The following is a 15,671-nucleotide window of genomic DNA, read 5'->3' on the forward strand; positions in this document are numbered from 1 at the left end:
TTTTTGATCATACGGTCACAAAATTCTACACCCTTTACCTTATCGTTTGCGCGAAGAGCCTCTACCAGTTGTAGGTGGTATAGTTTGTACACTAACCGGCCTCTCAATAAACGCCAGAAAGTTGTTTGCGATAGTCCAAGTTCTCTACTAGCACTACGGGTTGACTTCACTGGGCTACGCTTAAAGCTCACTCGAATGCGCTCCACGTTCTCTTCCGATACATGCGATCGGCCCGGGCTTTTACACTTACACAGAGAGCCAGTTTCATCAAATTGTTTATTCCAAAGATAAATGCTCTTCCTCGTTGGAGGTTGGATGTTAAACTTACGACGAAATGCACTCTGCACCGCAGTCACAGACTCACTTTTACTGAACTCACGAATGCAAAGAATCTTGTGTTGCATAGTAGCCATCTCGCTTACAACTGACGCGTGCTGGAGTGCTCTAGCGGTAGTATCAGAGACTTTACAGAATTAAAATGCTACATATAGTTCAGGAAATGTAGCCAATTGAAATTGTGTCCATCTTTCTGAATCACGCTGTACACTATTTCATTGGCACTTTGTGCGTATTGAGCCGATCAAGAAGTACCCTACTTATTTGGCCTCCGAAGCTTCACAGTCGATAGTCGTGTTCTCTTGCTGGGTCGGTACGGAGGCAGTGTAGCGTCTGGCGGCAAAATGATTTGTGAATAACAATTGCAATGAATCGGGAAGGAAACGGTCGTGACATATACAAGGCACTATCCTGGGATTTGTCTTGAGGGACTGAGAAGGCGCACTGAAACCTCAGTCAGGGTGGCCGGCGCCCTGGCCCAGATTCGAACCGAGCACCTCCCTAATGCAAATCTAGAGTGTTGCCGCTACGCTAACTTCTTCGATATCCGGCAAAATCTGGACACTTCCTATATCACATCTTCACAACTTTTTTCCTCAGAAATCCCTTATAATATTATCTTCTATCTTACAGACATCACACAGAGTGCGTATAATTAACTTTCGTTGGAATTGGTTAGGTGCACTAAGTTTCGGTTTATTTGAATATAAGTCTCAGTTCTTTGCGCTGTCCAACTCAGAATAAGTGACGAGGCTACGGGCTGGACGACTGCAGAATTGAGGTTCGATTTCCACCAGGGGTAAGAACTTTTTCTCTTCTCCACAGCATTCAGACCGGCTCTGGGCCCACCCTTCCTCCTGTACAGTTGTTACTGGGGGCTCTATCCCGGAGCGTAAAGTGGCCGGGGCGTGAAGCTGATAATTTTCCTGCGTCTAGTGCCGAGGTTAGAAATAATAGAACTGTATCTGCATTAGGTCGTACCTGTTTATGGCACGGTGTTAAATTAAGCTCTGGTGCACTTTATGTTTGCTAGTCCTAATATGCTGATGTCTTCAGAAATGAAAAAAAGTTGTACTAGGGGCAATGGAAATATGGCTCCACATATTCTCACCTTGACTGCAGATGAATGTGGGTGGTGAGCTTTCCGCTTCTGCCGAATTTCCCCGACACTCTCTGTATAAAGAAAATGGGTGGGTCCCAGAGCCGGTCTATTCTCAGTGGTTTATTTGTGTGTATTTATTTATTTGTGGTTTATCTAAAGACGCTGTCAGTTCGCCATATTATTTAGCATCGAATGGTACGAGGTTGAAGGATGTGGTCGTTGCCTATTTCAAGGCACTATCCCCACATTCGCCCGGATTAACTGAAAAAAACACGAAGTTCAGATTAATTGGTGTTGCGGGTGAGATTCGAACCGGGGACTTTCCGATTACAACTCAAGCATTGCCGCCTGAGCTAACGTGTTCGGTGTCACAGTGGTGGTGAAGGGAGAATTCCCTGGCTTTGCCGAGGATTGAACCCCGGTCCCTGTCCCGTACGCACACGGTGTACAGAAGAGTGTCCGTGTACGCATATGCGGGAGAAACGTGTGAACATTAAATTCGCTTCGCCTCGTTTAATAACAATTCGTTGAGTGGCTGCGGAAGTGAAATTATCGGACCGACAAACACACCTCCATATGAAATTGTCATTTCATGCGTAAAACGGGATAGAATGAAATTAGAACTCATTATCTGAAATGGCGTCCGATGTTACTGCCAGCGCCATCTCCACGGGAGAGTATGGAAGTTCGAGGAGCTGCTGCATAGTAGTGGCACCTAGCGGCCGGTGTTAGAAACTGTTGTGGAGACGTTAATTTGTCCCTCCCCCCCCCGGCACCGATTCATTTTGGGTAACAGGTTTCAAGTATTTTTTTTTTATTGGCGCTACAGCCCTCATTTAGGCCTAGACCTACGTCCATGAAACTCTCCGTTTCACTTCGGTTTACTAGATCTTAGACATACGGTAGGACTCCTTGGGCGGGTGATCAGCTCGTCGCAAGGCAAACACAGAAAAACGCACACAAACATCCATGCCCTGAGTGGGATTCGAACCCACGATCCCGGCTTCCGAGCGAGCGAGCGAGCGAAGACAGTGCATGCCTTAGACCGCTCGGCTACCGTGACCGGCAGTGGGAAGTATAAACGGGTTAAATTTCTCTCTTCCGTTTCCGTTTGTCCATGCAGTTTCGGGTTCATGCGAATATTCTTTTGACACTCATATCATCAGGAAGGCGGAGATTTTATTTTTGAAGATGCTTTCTGCAGTTCTCATCAGAATATTGTACTTTGCCGTGGCCACCCAAAAACCGAAATACGTATTATTATGGCCCATACGCGTGTGACATAATTCCCTGTAATTTTACCGGTAGTTTTGTATGTGTGTGAAACTCGGTCTCTTGTATTAAGGGAAGTACACAGACCGAGGATGTTTGAGAACACTGTGCAGAGGAGAATATGTGAACCTAAGAGAGAAGAAGTGACGGGAGAAAATTACGTTATGAGGAACTTCATAATTTGTACTTCTTTACAAATATCTTAGCATCAGGTTCATATAATCATGCAGGATGAAATTAACAGGCTGGAGCGTGAAGCTAGACCACTCCCATCTGCCGGCCGAGGTTAGAATACGTGGATCTATACCTCCATACGCCTTCAAGACCTCGCGCTTAAGTAATTAAGCACAGGGATAAGTTTGCTCTGCTAGAGAAGTTTATTCAGAAGATTTTACTTCTATTGAAGGAGCTCAGAACAAAGTCAAATGGCCAGGTTTTTAAAGGAAATTGCGAGCTCTCAATTCAAGTGAACGGTTGAGCAACTACCAGCTGTCCAATTATGCCCTTCTATCATGAATCCACTCATTTGGTTACTAACTCCACGGAGCTGAACTCTTCTTGTGAAGCTGCGAGCCCCGTTATCACTGAAGAATTTCCAAACATTTTATGGCACTCGAAGGTTCGTTACTGTGTTCAGAAGAAGCCGCCACTGGTCTCTATCCAGAGCCAGACGAATCCAATCTACAGCTTGCTACACAGTTCCTTTCCAATTCATTGTAGTACTGTCATCTGCACATAGGCCTCCCAAATGTTCTCTTTCTTTCTGTTTTCCAACTCGCACTCTGTATGCATTTCTATTCTCTCCCATGCGTGCTACATGCCACGATTATCTCATCTCTCTTGGTATGGTCATCCTCATAATATTTAGTGAGGGTAGAAAGAATTCAGGTAATCACTCTTGTTCGCTGAAGACGTGACGCCTGGTGGATCGTTACCGACGTTTCGGAGAAATGCTACGTGTCGTCTCATGCATAGTCATCGCCTTCAGAAACACAAATCTGGCAAATTTGTTCGTTAGTTGCTTAGTTCCTTACTTAGGCTGTATGATAGATAGGTTATGTGACTGGTCAGAAGTGCGCTGGCGTGCAACATTCAGATCGCCGGGTAGTGAGGCAACTTCTCCGCCTTTGCCGTGCCGGAGGCAGCATAATCAGTCCTCTTCAGGCGCTCTGTCAGGCGGACGGCTTCCTTGCACTGCCAAGGTAACACCGTCATGATCTTTGGGTGACCACGAACCCAATCGGACATGTAGGAATTGACTCCAGTGAGCGCTTGATGGAGGCGAAATGTCTGGCTTCATAGGGTGGCCGCTTTGCTGCAAGGGAAACGCCGATGTGTTCCACGACAGTAAACAGTTTTAGCTTAGAGGAAGGGCTTCATAACTTGTACGTTTCTCCAAGTATAATTAGAATGATGAAGTCAAGGAGGGTGCGGTGGGCAGGGCATGTAGCGCTAATGGGGGAGAAGAGGAATGCCTGTAGGATATTAGTGGGAAAACCAAAATGAAAGAGACCACTGGGAAGACCGAGGCGTAGGTGGGTGGACAATACTAAAATGGATCTTAGAGAGATAGGATGAGATGGAATGGATTGGATTGATCCGGCTCAGGATAGAGACCGGTGGAGTGCTCTTGTGAACAAGGTAATGAACCTTCGGGTTCCATAAAATGCTGGGAAGTTCTTGAGCAGCTGCGCAACTGGCGATTCCTCAAGAAGGGCTCAGCTCCGTGAGTGAGGAAGGGCTGTAGCAGCCACCAGACTGCACGGTGAGATGCGAACAGAAAGTTCCTGGACCCTGTCCAGATTCTGATCCCAGACGCACTCCACTTTTCAAATGGTTTCAGAGGGCCAGTCCGTGGTGCTCTGCTACCGGAACCCGAAGGTTCCCAGTTCATGCTTCAGTTTAGGGCGCTCTCAGTGTCTGAGACAGGATTATTCATGACTTGAGAGGCATTTAAAGGATGCGGCCTTGCCCTAAATCTAAGTACAGTACTATAACGGCATTTGCCTGGAGAGACTGATGTAAACCAAGTAGAGCTTCAGACCATACAAACAATATCCCTACCGAGGTTCGAACCCAGCACCTTCAGAATACGAATATATGGCGTTACCGCTACGCCAACCCGCTCTGCGACGCCTCCGATATTTATATCCTTTGTGTTCATTGGTTTGAGTCGGTATAGTGAAAGGCTTACGGACTGGACGTCTGGGTTCGTTTCGCGCTTAAGGCAACCGATTTTTCCCTACTGCACAGTGTCCAGACCGGTTACGGGGCCTACCCAGCCTCCTGTCAGATTTATACCGGTGGCTCTTTCTCTGGGGGCTGAAGCGGCCTCAGCCTAGGACCGCGATTAAGGATGCGTGGAGCTATACCTCCATTCCTCAATACATCTTCATGTTGTGGCGCACAGGGACTGTACATTATTCATATCAGTTTGACGCTTTAAATTATTAATAAATGTACGTTTTGAACGGCGGAGAATGCCCTTCACGTGCAGGGTGTACACCCCCACTATGTCAGAATGTGCTGCTGCCTATCCGCACGGCTGGACCGACAGACTCATACACAAGGGGTGGGAGGCTGCGTGCATCAACCGGACCCCTGCAGACGATAACTCTTCTTCTAAACATACAGCCACACTATGGCTGGAGTCTATACTGGAGTCGACACAGCCTCTAACAGAAACGAATACCAGGAATATTCCTGAGGGTAAAAGGGCGGCCGGCGCGTAAGGCTGACAACCTCACCGCCATCTGTGAGCCGAATGTCTAGAAAATGTGGGAACCTCGACGACTCACAATCCTATGGGCCTTCACGGCCTGTTACAGGGATAGCTTTTACCAAATTGGTACATGTTAATAGAATTTTAACGTGTAATACAATTTTAAAGTTTTGAGTCATATATCATTTAAGGTCATTAAATATTAAATTTTTACAGGAAGTAATCTGGCTGTTGACGCAGTAAACTTCTTGGGTGTGCAGCCCCCACGGACTGCATGATACTACAGTGCAGTGTAGCAGTACATGCTGATCATCACACATGTATATCTCTTGATGGCCCCCTGACACCGAAACTTGATGTATTTACACGAAATCATCGACTGAGTGCTGATTAGTTCACAGGCGTCAGAGTTCGAATCCCGGTAGGATCAAGAATTTTCTGTTCTCTACGTCGTCCAGACGCGGCTCTGGAGCTCACCAAGCCTCCTATTCAATGGGTACCGGGGGATTTTTCCCTGTAAGTAAACAGGCTGGGCCGTAAAGCTGGTCAGTCATCTCCATCTGGTACTTAGGTTAAGTATGGTGGAGCTATACTTCCACTCCCACACACGTCTTCAAGGCGTTATGTTTAGTTAATTAAGTACAGGAATAACGTTACCTGTGTATCGAGTGATAACATTTGGGGGCTCCTGACTGCTAATGTATGAAGCGAGCAGTGATGGAATGAAGTTCGTAAGTTGACAGATGAAGTTGTCTGTCCGCATTGAAGTTCCACGCCTGAAGGTGTCCCTGTCCGCTATGAGGTTCCACGCCCGAAGTTTTCTCTCCAGTGAAGTTCCACGCCTGAAGTTGTCTCTACCCGCAGTGAAGTTCCACGCCTGAAGTTGTCTCTGTCCGCAGTGAAGTTCCACGCCTGAAATTGTCTCTGTATGCAGTGAGGTTCCACGCCTGAAGTTTTCTCTCCAGTGAAGTTCCACGCCTGAAGTTGTCTCTGTCCTCAGTGAAGTTCCACGCCTGAAGTTGTCTCTGCCCGCAGTGAGTTCCACACCTGTAATTGTCTCTGTATGCAATGAAGTTCCACGCCTGAAGTTTTCTCTGTCCGCAGTGAAGTTCCACGCCTGAAGTTGTCTCTGTCCGCAGTGAAATTCCTCGCTTGAAGTTGTCTCTGTCAGCAGTGAAGTTCCACGCCTGAAGTTGTCTCTGTCTGCAGTGAAGTTCCAAGCCTGAAATTGTCTCTGTCCGCAGTGAAGTTCCACGCCTTCAGTTGTCGCCGTCAGCAGCTCAGACTAAACGGCGTCAAATGGCAGAATATGCAGACAGTTATGTACTGGAGAGGGTCCAGACGGAAGAGTTCATGGCCTCATTAAAGTCGCTTTCCCAGCATTAGCCTGGAGGTACCAAGTAAAACAACGGAGAACCTTAGAATAGCCTGTGTTCTGGCCGAGATTCGAACCTGTCATCTATCGAATACAAGTCAAAAGCGTTAACCAGGTGGTGGTGAATGGTCAGCTTTACGCCCCGGCCGCTGTACCCCAGGTACTCATTAGATAGGAGGCTTGGTTTGTCCCAAAGCCGAAGTAGACGCTATGATGAAGAGCGACATAGTGTCTCTCCTGCTCAGAATCGAACCCAGATTCGTCGGTAGTCCAGCTCATAGCTTAGTGACTAATTCCTGCTCTTGTGCAGTATTCATGCCTCCACCAATCCGTTTCACAGTGAGTGCATTGAATCGGAAGTCGCGGCCCACTGACGGATTCTTGCTTCGTATGCGGGAAGTCCCTGATTGAAATGTCTGTCCGCAGACCGACTGCCATGGCCGAGGTTTCTCGTTGTCTCCTTCGGTCCCTTCAGTTAAATCCCGGGATTTCACCTCAAGTTATGCCACGGTCGCTTCCTTCCTCGCCCTTTCCAATTCATTATTCATTAAGAATAAGCCCATTCAATTCAGTTCGCCGACGTTTCGAAGGAACGTACTAGCCCAGTCGGCAGATCTGGATTGTAAGCCGAGCAAGCAGAGAGACCTGGCTGTTTCCTTGGCTTACTCTTAGACCCTGAAGATGGAGGCAGTATACTATTCATCCTGTCCCAGAATACAGCTCGCTTCACACTCACCGGCCTGAGGGCCTCAGAGCCGGCGTCAGTATCCGTTAGATCCTTGCATTGTTGGACGCTGTGCCGTCTGAGGAGCGTGACACGTCCAGGGAAGGGGATGACCGCGTTCAGGGGGCTGCTCCGCCCTTGCGATGATCGATCGAGCCCCGACGAGCTAGGCCATGAGCACTCACTCCAGCTGGCTGTCTGACTGAGTGTCTAGCGTTGCTTCAGCGATTGGGTGATTGCTTTCAAGAGGTGGGATCACAGCTCACGGCAGAAGCCACACACCGAAGCTTCTTGCGGCTCGAGAGGGATGTCATCTTCCACTTGTTACATCTCTGTGCTGGCCCACCGAGCGAGACAAAGTCCTCGGTTCTCATCTCGTCTCGGACACTGCCTGTCCTGAATGCGTCCGGTACCCCGATCAAGTCACGGTCTCTTCATTCCAAACTTTTTCAAAATTCATCTTGTGTCTAAAATCCTATTTTTCGACGCTGTGTGGCCCAGTTGCTGGCAGTGTCGTTAAAACTACCTCCCACCCCAAAAAATTATTATTGGCCCAGGGCTAGGATGTCCTTAATAAAATTATGTACAGGTATGTCTTCCTTCAGCATTTGCTACCATTCAGTCCAGAACATTTTGTCTTCTCGTCTACTGTCCAAAAACATAAAAATTAGAATATTCAAAACTATAATTTTGCCTGCGGTTTTGTATGGGTGTGAAACTTGGTCTCTGACATTAAGGAAGAAACATAGACTGAGGGTGTTCAGAAGAATATTTGTAACGAAGAGAGATGAAGTAACAGGAGGTTGGAGAAAACTGCATAATGAGGAGCTTCATAACTTGTACTCTTCTTCAAGTATAATTAGAAAGATCAAGTCAAGGAGGATGAGGTGGAAGGGCATGTAGTACGAATGGACGAGAAGAGGAATGCATATAGGATATTGGTGGGAAAGCCAGAAGGAAAGAGACCACTGGGAAGATCAAGACGTAAGTGGGTGGACAGTATTAAAATGGATCTTAGAGAGACAGGATGGGATGTTATGGCTTGGATTGATCTAGCTCAGGATAGGGACCAGTGGAGGGCTCTTGTGAAAACGGTAATAAACTTTCGGCTTTCTTAAAAAGCTGAGAAATTCTCGAGTACCTGCAGAATTAGCGGCTTCTCAAGAAGGGCTTAGCTCCATGAGTGAGTGAGTGAGTGAGATGTCTTCCTTCGGTCTCTGCAAGTATATTATATAATTAGGCTACTGCCGCTTCCTTCCAAATCCTTTCCAGTTCATCATTTAGCTGTCCTACCATTCGACGCTGTATCTGTGGTGGTACGGAAAGGAAGGTTAAACCCTTAAAGACTGAATTATACGAATTCAGTCCATACCTCACAGGAAACACACATTACGTCACCGCTACAGAGACCAACCGGTTAATGCTCTTTAGGGAAACAGTCGCTGTTTATTGTGAGAATCATACTGAACACACAGATACACTGTGTGGGCAGAATGCAGAGTTAAAGGAGTTCGTACATATAATAACCACTGGTCCTTGAAAGATTAAGTCGTCAAATTTCACTTTGCAAGACGTGTATGCCATTAAGGCATGCGCAGTTGAGAATTTAGATAGAAACTACAAAAATAGGAATATCTAGTATATTCTATCAGATAGTCAAGCTGCAATTATAGCACTTGCTACACACCAAATCACTTCAAAATTGGTTTGGGATTGCCACCAATCCCTCATACAACTGGCCAGACATAACAGAGTTCAGCTGATATGTGTGCCAGGCCATGAGGGTATTGCTGGGAATGAAACCGCAGATCAGCTGGCAAGAACAGGATTGAACAACCGTTAATAGGACCTGAACCAGCCTGCAGCATCTCAATTGGAGTTGCCAAGAAAGTGATCAGAGACTGGACTAACAGAAATCACAAAAACCACTGGGAATCCACAACTGGACTCAAACATGCAAAAGGATTTATATCACGACCCTCTGCCAAGAGAACGAGGGACCTGTTAAAATTAAACAGAGATCAACTAAGATGGGTGGTAGGCTTCTCATCGCGGTGACCCGGGTTCGATCCCGGGTCTGGTCAATTGGGATTTGTGGTGGACAAAGTAGGGCTGGGGCTGGTTTTCTCCGAGTACTTCGGTTTCCCCTGCGAATCTTCATTCCACCAAATTCTCCATCATCATAATCACCCGGGGCAGGCTACAATAGGCCAATCAGTGGCCGCCGTGCCGAGTGGACCCAGTTGGACTCCACCCCCCACTAAGCGAATTATTTAATTAATTAATTAATTAAGGTGGGTGGTAGGATTACTTACAGGACACTGCCACCTAAAAGGACACCTTTCCAAACTGGGACTGACAGAGGACCCAGCTTGTGAGAGGTGCCTACAAGAAGATGAATCAGCCACACACATCTTATGGGATTGTGAGGCTATAGCTTACGTAAGATATCGCCACCTGGGTCAGTTCTTCATGGAACCAAGTGACTTTTATGACGCCCCCATAAATAAAGTCCTACATTTCATTCGAAGTGTAGGATTAATAAAAGGTTGATCCAAAGGGGAAGTACAATAGATTACTGAAGGTCGCAGTGCGAGGGCCGGTTTCTATGGCTCACCCCTCATAATCATACTCATACTCATTTTGCAAGAGAATAAACAACTGCAGATGTGTACATAGCAATTTATTAAACTCATCATTTCCTTATGTCACTGAACGGAAAGTATTGCGCTTAGGGACTTTATTTGGCTTTCATTTGATCCCGTAAGGTAAGAGTTAAGTTGTCCCTGTGCTTAATTAAGCAACACGCCATGAAGACGTATGGGGAAGATGAGGTATATGTCTACCATTCTTGATTTCGGTATTAGGTGGAGATGAGCCGTCAGCTTCACGCCCCGGCCGCTTTACTGCCGGGGAAATAGCCCCCGATAGCCATTGGCGATGAGGTTTGGTTGACCCCATAGCTCGTCTGGAAGGAAGTGAACCCCGACCGTCCAGCCCATGGGCCCTCGTTGTATCCGTATTTGACCCCGTAATGAGCTGATCTCTTATGGGCCAATGTTTGGCCTTACTGTCGTGGTTGTAACCTACATGCAGACACCGAGTATGGGCGCCAAGCGACGTAACCTGAGCCACGTGTTTGCCTCTTCTTTAGGATCACCCGCAGAGCACATAGCCCCTCGCTCCCCCATCCACATCCACTGCCGTTTATATCATTTAGAGAGGAGAATTGGGCGTGGAGAGAAAAGGCCTCAGTAAGTGTGGGCGGAAGAGAGGGAGAGGGAGAGGCCGGAGATGGGCGTGGTCGGAAACCTTTACAAAATATATCGATATTATGCGTCTTAGAGGGAACAGGGGTAGCTCAGTCAGAGTAGTAACTGGCTACGGACTGGACAACCATTCTCGGCAGGTGTAGATATATTTCTACTAGCTACCGCGACCGCACCAGGTCTGGGACCCACCCAACCTCATACACAGTTAGTACCCGGCGTAAATGCGGTCGGGGCGTGAAGATGACTCACTCACGCGCCCGTCTCTCGCCTAGATTTGGAAACAGGGCGGGTTGCCGTAGTGGAAACGGTCTGGACTTGTATTCGAGATGTGCTCGCTTCGAGTGTCAGCAGGGGCACTGCTTCTCTGATTTTTATGGTTTTCCTGAGTCAGGACAGTTCCCCTATTGGGCCATGGCCTCCTCCTTCCAGATTATTTCCAGTTTATTGATCAGTCTCCCATTCCACGATATACAGTCTAGATACTGGCAACGCCGCAAAATAATGAAACAATAGGCTAAGAATGCGTGGAGCTATACCTCCATTCGCCTCCATGGCATGATGCTAATCAAGTTGACTATCGCTGTCGCTGTGGTGTCAGCTCCACGTGCATCTGTTCTGTGTGAGATGGTCAGGTTACCGACTGCTTCAGGCACTGTCCGGCCCTCAACTTGGGGTAGTGCATTCTGTTAAAATTTAGTCTTCTACCCGACTACACGGCGTCATACACCGTAAATAATTGTGTGATTTTACCTGTTGTTTTGTATGTGTGAGGAGCCGGGAAAGCGCTATCGGTATAGCGACTGACTATGGGCTGGACGGCTGGGCTTCAATTCCCGGAAGGGACAAGATTTCTTTCTTCTCCGCAGTGTCCTGACCGGCTGTGGGTCTCACCCAGCCTCCTATCCACTGGGTACTGGGGGCGACTTCATAGAAGGTAAAGAGGCTGGGGCGTGAAGCTGACCACTCACCCCCATCTAATGCCAAAGTCAAGACTTGTAGAGCTATACCTCCTCACTCTGACACGTCTTCTTGGCGTAGTGCTTAACTAGTTAAGCACAGGGGCAACTTTACGGAGAGTGTGTGGACTAGATCCATTTATCTCTTGAGAGTGGCGGGCTGTTGTGAACATGGCAATGAACCTGCGGGCTCTGTGAAATATGAGTAGCTGGCGGACTGTTATCACTGTTATCCCGCGCAGTGAAATTAGTTTAGGCTTGGAGAATTCCGAACTCTGCAAGGAAAATGTGAAATGGATGGCGGGGGGTGGGGTGGGGGCTCGATGGCCGTACGGAACGGTGAGCGCGGCGCATAATGTAAAGAGAGATATGTTACTCGCCGCTCCGGAGAGAGACCGAGAGAGCGAGAGAGCGAGATAGCGGGGCTGTGCACCGAGGCAGGTCCAGGCCAGTTACGTCGCAACCTGTTGAATCCTCCCCGCCAGCCCCGTCCGCCAGAGCGGGCGGCCGATCCACTCATCGGAACCGAGGGCAGTCCTCCACATCGCAGATGGTGGGTGCGGTCGCCGCGGTGGCTCTGTGAACATGTCCGGAGCGTACACAACGTGCTGTGTTCTGCCGTGCGACAAGCCGCCTCAGGATGAATACTTATGCAGACAGGACTTTTGATGGCACTGGAAGCCCAGGACAGTTTCCTGGAAGCACCAGAATAGACGTGTTAATCAGTCTGTATCGCCGTACGCACGTGTACTGTTGCAATATTAGATTGTATTTGTTTTGCGACAACATAATTCGTTAGAGGTTATGTTCATCTCGTGTGTGTGTGTGTGTGTTTGTAACGTACGCGGTCCTATTTATTAGATTTTCGCTTAGAAGCAAAACAGAAAGAAAAAACATAACTGACTTTTAAATAGAATTTCAGATGTATGTTTTGATAACAAAAGACAATCATCTTCCTTGCTGTGATGTATAGATATCAGCGCATGCAGGCTTGTTAATACAGTTTCTGTATCATATAAAGAAAACACGAATTGAACACACTGAAAAGTTTCAACGAAGTGAACTGATTGTGATGAAGTGTTCGGACACCAATGGCGAAGCGGCCTAGCAATCCGGAATACTAAGGAACTGTTTCTATTCCGTGGGCCACACCACACAGTGGAAAAACGTGTACATAATCCCTTCTTGTTTGGAAATATTGGGGTCATTGTGTCAACACGCCTGAACCCTTTTGGATGAATATGAGTGGTGGCGGATTGGGCCCCGCCGGGTGTTGGATCACCCACAAGGGGCTGGAGACATGGGCGCGGATGGCTAAGGAGCGGAGTACCCACAAAACACAGGTGGGTACAGTTAGGACTCTGCCATTTTACGTCCGTCATAAGTAAGAAAGTTAAGCTGTCGCTGTGCTTAATTAGTTAAGCACTACGCCATGAAGACATGGGAGAGTGGAGGCATAACTCCACCGTTTATTGACCTCGGTACCGTAGATGCGGGTGAGTGGTCACTTTCACGCCCCGTCCGCTTTACCGCCGGGAAAAGAGACCACGGTACCCATTAAATAGGAGGCTGGGTGGAGCCCAGAGCCGTGAAAGTAATTCCTCATAGACTTGTAAATTGAACATGTCTGTCCGTCCGTAGGTTTAATGTGGCACGCCAATTAATGGATTTTGGGTATATGTGATAAACTTGCTATGAATTTAGTGGCAGTTCCGCTGACGTTCTGAAGGAACATATCGCCTCCATCTTCAGTGTCAATGAGTAGGCCCAGGAAGCCTTAGGCAGCAAGTAAAGGGGATCCAGAAGATGCAGTCGATAAGCTAGTCCGAAACATCGATTATGAGAACTGGGTAAATTTCATGCCCAGTATGTCCCTCACTGTACGTGGACCCCAAGTCAGGCAGCATTGTACCTCTTGTTTATGAACGTATGTTGAGATTCCAAATTGTAATATCCTGTCGGAAGTACAGTGGTTGTCAACGATAAGAGGCTGTCAATTTAATGTTAATTCCATGAACTGCGCATGCCCAATGCTTACCTGGAGTCAGGGGTAAGGACGGCGCTCTAAATGTCAGGGGGCACAACGCATCACCCTGCTCTGTGTACATCTCTCTGTCTTCTTCCTTATCGACCGCGTGACGTCATTAAAAAGCACCCTCCCCCCCTCCGAGACCATAACGGAAACAATAAAATCCTTCACTGGACGCTCGAGGCGGTGGACGTAACTCACGCTTCAATGCTAGAAGGGACAGTGACCTAGAAATAAATGGACAGGAAACTGGGCATGTGCTCACGTCTCGGCACCATAATGTGTTCTTCTGAGTTATGACACCGTATACTCTTGTAGGTGTTCACCAACTTTTCGGCGGAATATATTGCCTCCATCGCGTCTCTATTTGAAAAAATGGAACAGTATATTCCTTCGAAACGTTCGAACAGCCTGGCATAGCGGCAGGGCCACTGACTATTCCGAAATAGTACCTCAATTAAAGCCAAGACGGCTTGCTTAAGACTCCTTTTCGATTCATTACCCACCCGTCATCCTACCGTTCGACGCCATATAGTCTGAGGTGCGACGGCATCGCTGTGTAAGTCTCAGTAAAAGTTCCGAGATTTTCTTCTCAGCCCTTCTTCATGCTGACAGATTTGTAATTATTCTTTTTTATTATTATTATTTTGAGAGGAGTGGCGACCGTTGGGATCGAAACAAGAACCGTCTGAATACTAGACCAGTATGATGAAGCATCCGTACCCATTTCGGCTTGACTCCTATGCAATGCACAGAACGCCTGTAAGACACTATTAGGCTACACGCCAAGCATAGACGTAGGAGAAGTTGCCGCAGAGGCTAGGCGATATACTAGTAACTGATTTATCCAGTAAGTTCCTTTAAAAAATGGATTAATGAGATCACCGTGCTGTCTGTGTTTCGTACCTGTCCGTATGTCCTCCACTTAACTGATTTTTTACTAAATTTCATATGAACATCATACCATCAGAGGCTACGGCAAAATCATACCTTTCAATTTTCTTGCAGCGAACAGTGATTATTTCCCAAAACAGCAATTACCAGTTGGTTTTTATAATATAAGCCTATACAGAGTAAGCATCCGGAAGGTCCTCCGACCGGCCATCTCAACACAGAGTTTTCTTATGTTTCCTGCGCCTTTAAGCAAATGCTGAGATGGTTCCCAAGTTACTGTGTGCATCTCATGCAGCCCTGCCGACTTACACGCGTCAGGTCCCATGCACTCCGCACTAAATCCTGTCAATACAATTCGACACTAATTCTGAAAATCACAATCCCGCGACCACTGGCTCTAACCACCCTAACGTCTTCATTTCCACCCTGCCCTTGTCAGAGGGACGAGTGGGCCAAGCCTAGGAAACTTATGAAAAAAATATGCTTTTACTGCCCCCCACCACCAAATAAGTGTCTTTCATTTCTTCCACTACTTTCCCTCCCCCCTTTTCTTCTACTGTTATTTCTGTTCTTTTCCAAAATGGTTGAAGAGGGTGCTAATTAGATTCATATAGCTCATGATGGAGACCATTGTGAACATAGTAGTGGTATTCTATGATTGGTGGTGGGATTTCTTGACTAGCTGAGCAACTGTCAGCTTTTGAGGAAGGGTGTATATCTTGTTCTTGAAGGAATTCAACGTGGCGAAGGAGCAGCACGCCGTACAGCCTGCCCAGACGGTGGCGCCACATTCTGTGAACCCTGACCTCATGAGGTCCCCTCTGGACGCCTCACCGGTTCTGACTCATCAGTCCAAGTCTTATCCGGGGGGCCAGCCCCACCTGGCCAGAACTCCGTCCGTGTCCTCTCAGGGCAGCCTGGACAGCAGCGCCTCCAGACAGGTAACTAACTGGACTCAGATGGGCGGGACATGTAGCACGCATGGTTTT

The 15,671-nt window shown here is 47.5% G+C and overlaps 1 protein-coding gene across 2 annotated transcripts in view; it reads left to right on the top strand.

Annotated features, from left to right (window-relative positions):
- The window catches only part of LOC111861371 (synaptotagmin-5), a 78,271-nt gene that overhangs the window by 48,031 nt on the left and 14,569 nt on the right, over window positions 1-15,671 (top strand). Inside the window, exons 1-2 of one of the 2 annotated variants that reach the window (XM_033750295.1) lie at window positions 12,305-13,102; window positions 15,414-15,623. In XM_033750295.1, coding sequence (XP_033606186.1) covers window positions 12,995-13,102; window positions 15,414-15,623 — 318 coding nt within the window. In that variant the 5' untranslated portion in view covers window positions 12,305-12,994. Of the gene's footprint in view, window positions 1-12,304; window positions 13,103-15,413; window positions 15,624-15,671 lie in introns of those variants that run through there. The other variant, XM_033750294.1, reaches the window with a different exon arrangement.

The sequence above is a fragment of the Cryptotermes secundus genome, unplaced genomic scaffold (assembly GCF_002891405.2).
Source record: "Cryptotermes secundus unplaced genomic scaffold, Csec_1.0 scaffold289, whole genome shotgun sequence".
In the NCBI taxonomy this organism is placed as follows: domain Eukaryota; kingdom Metazoa; phylum Arthropoda; class Insecta; order Blattodea; family Kalotermitidae; genus Cryptotermes; species Cryptotermes secundus.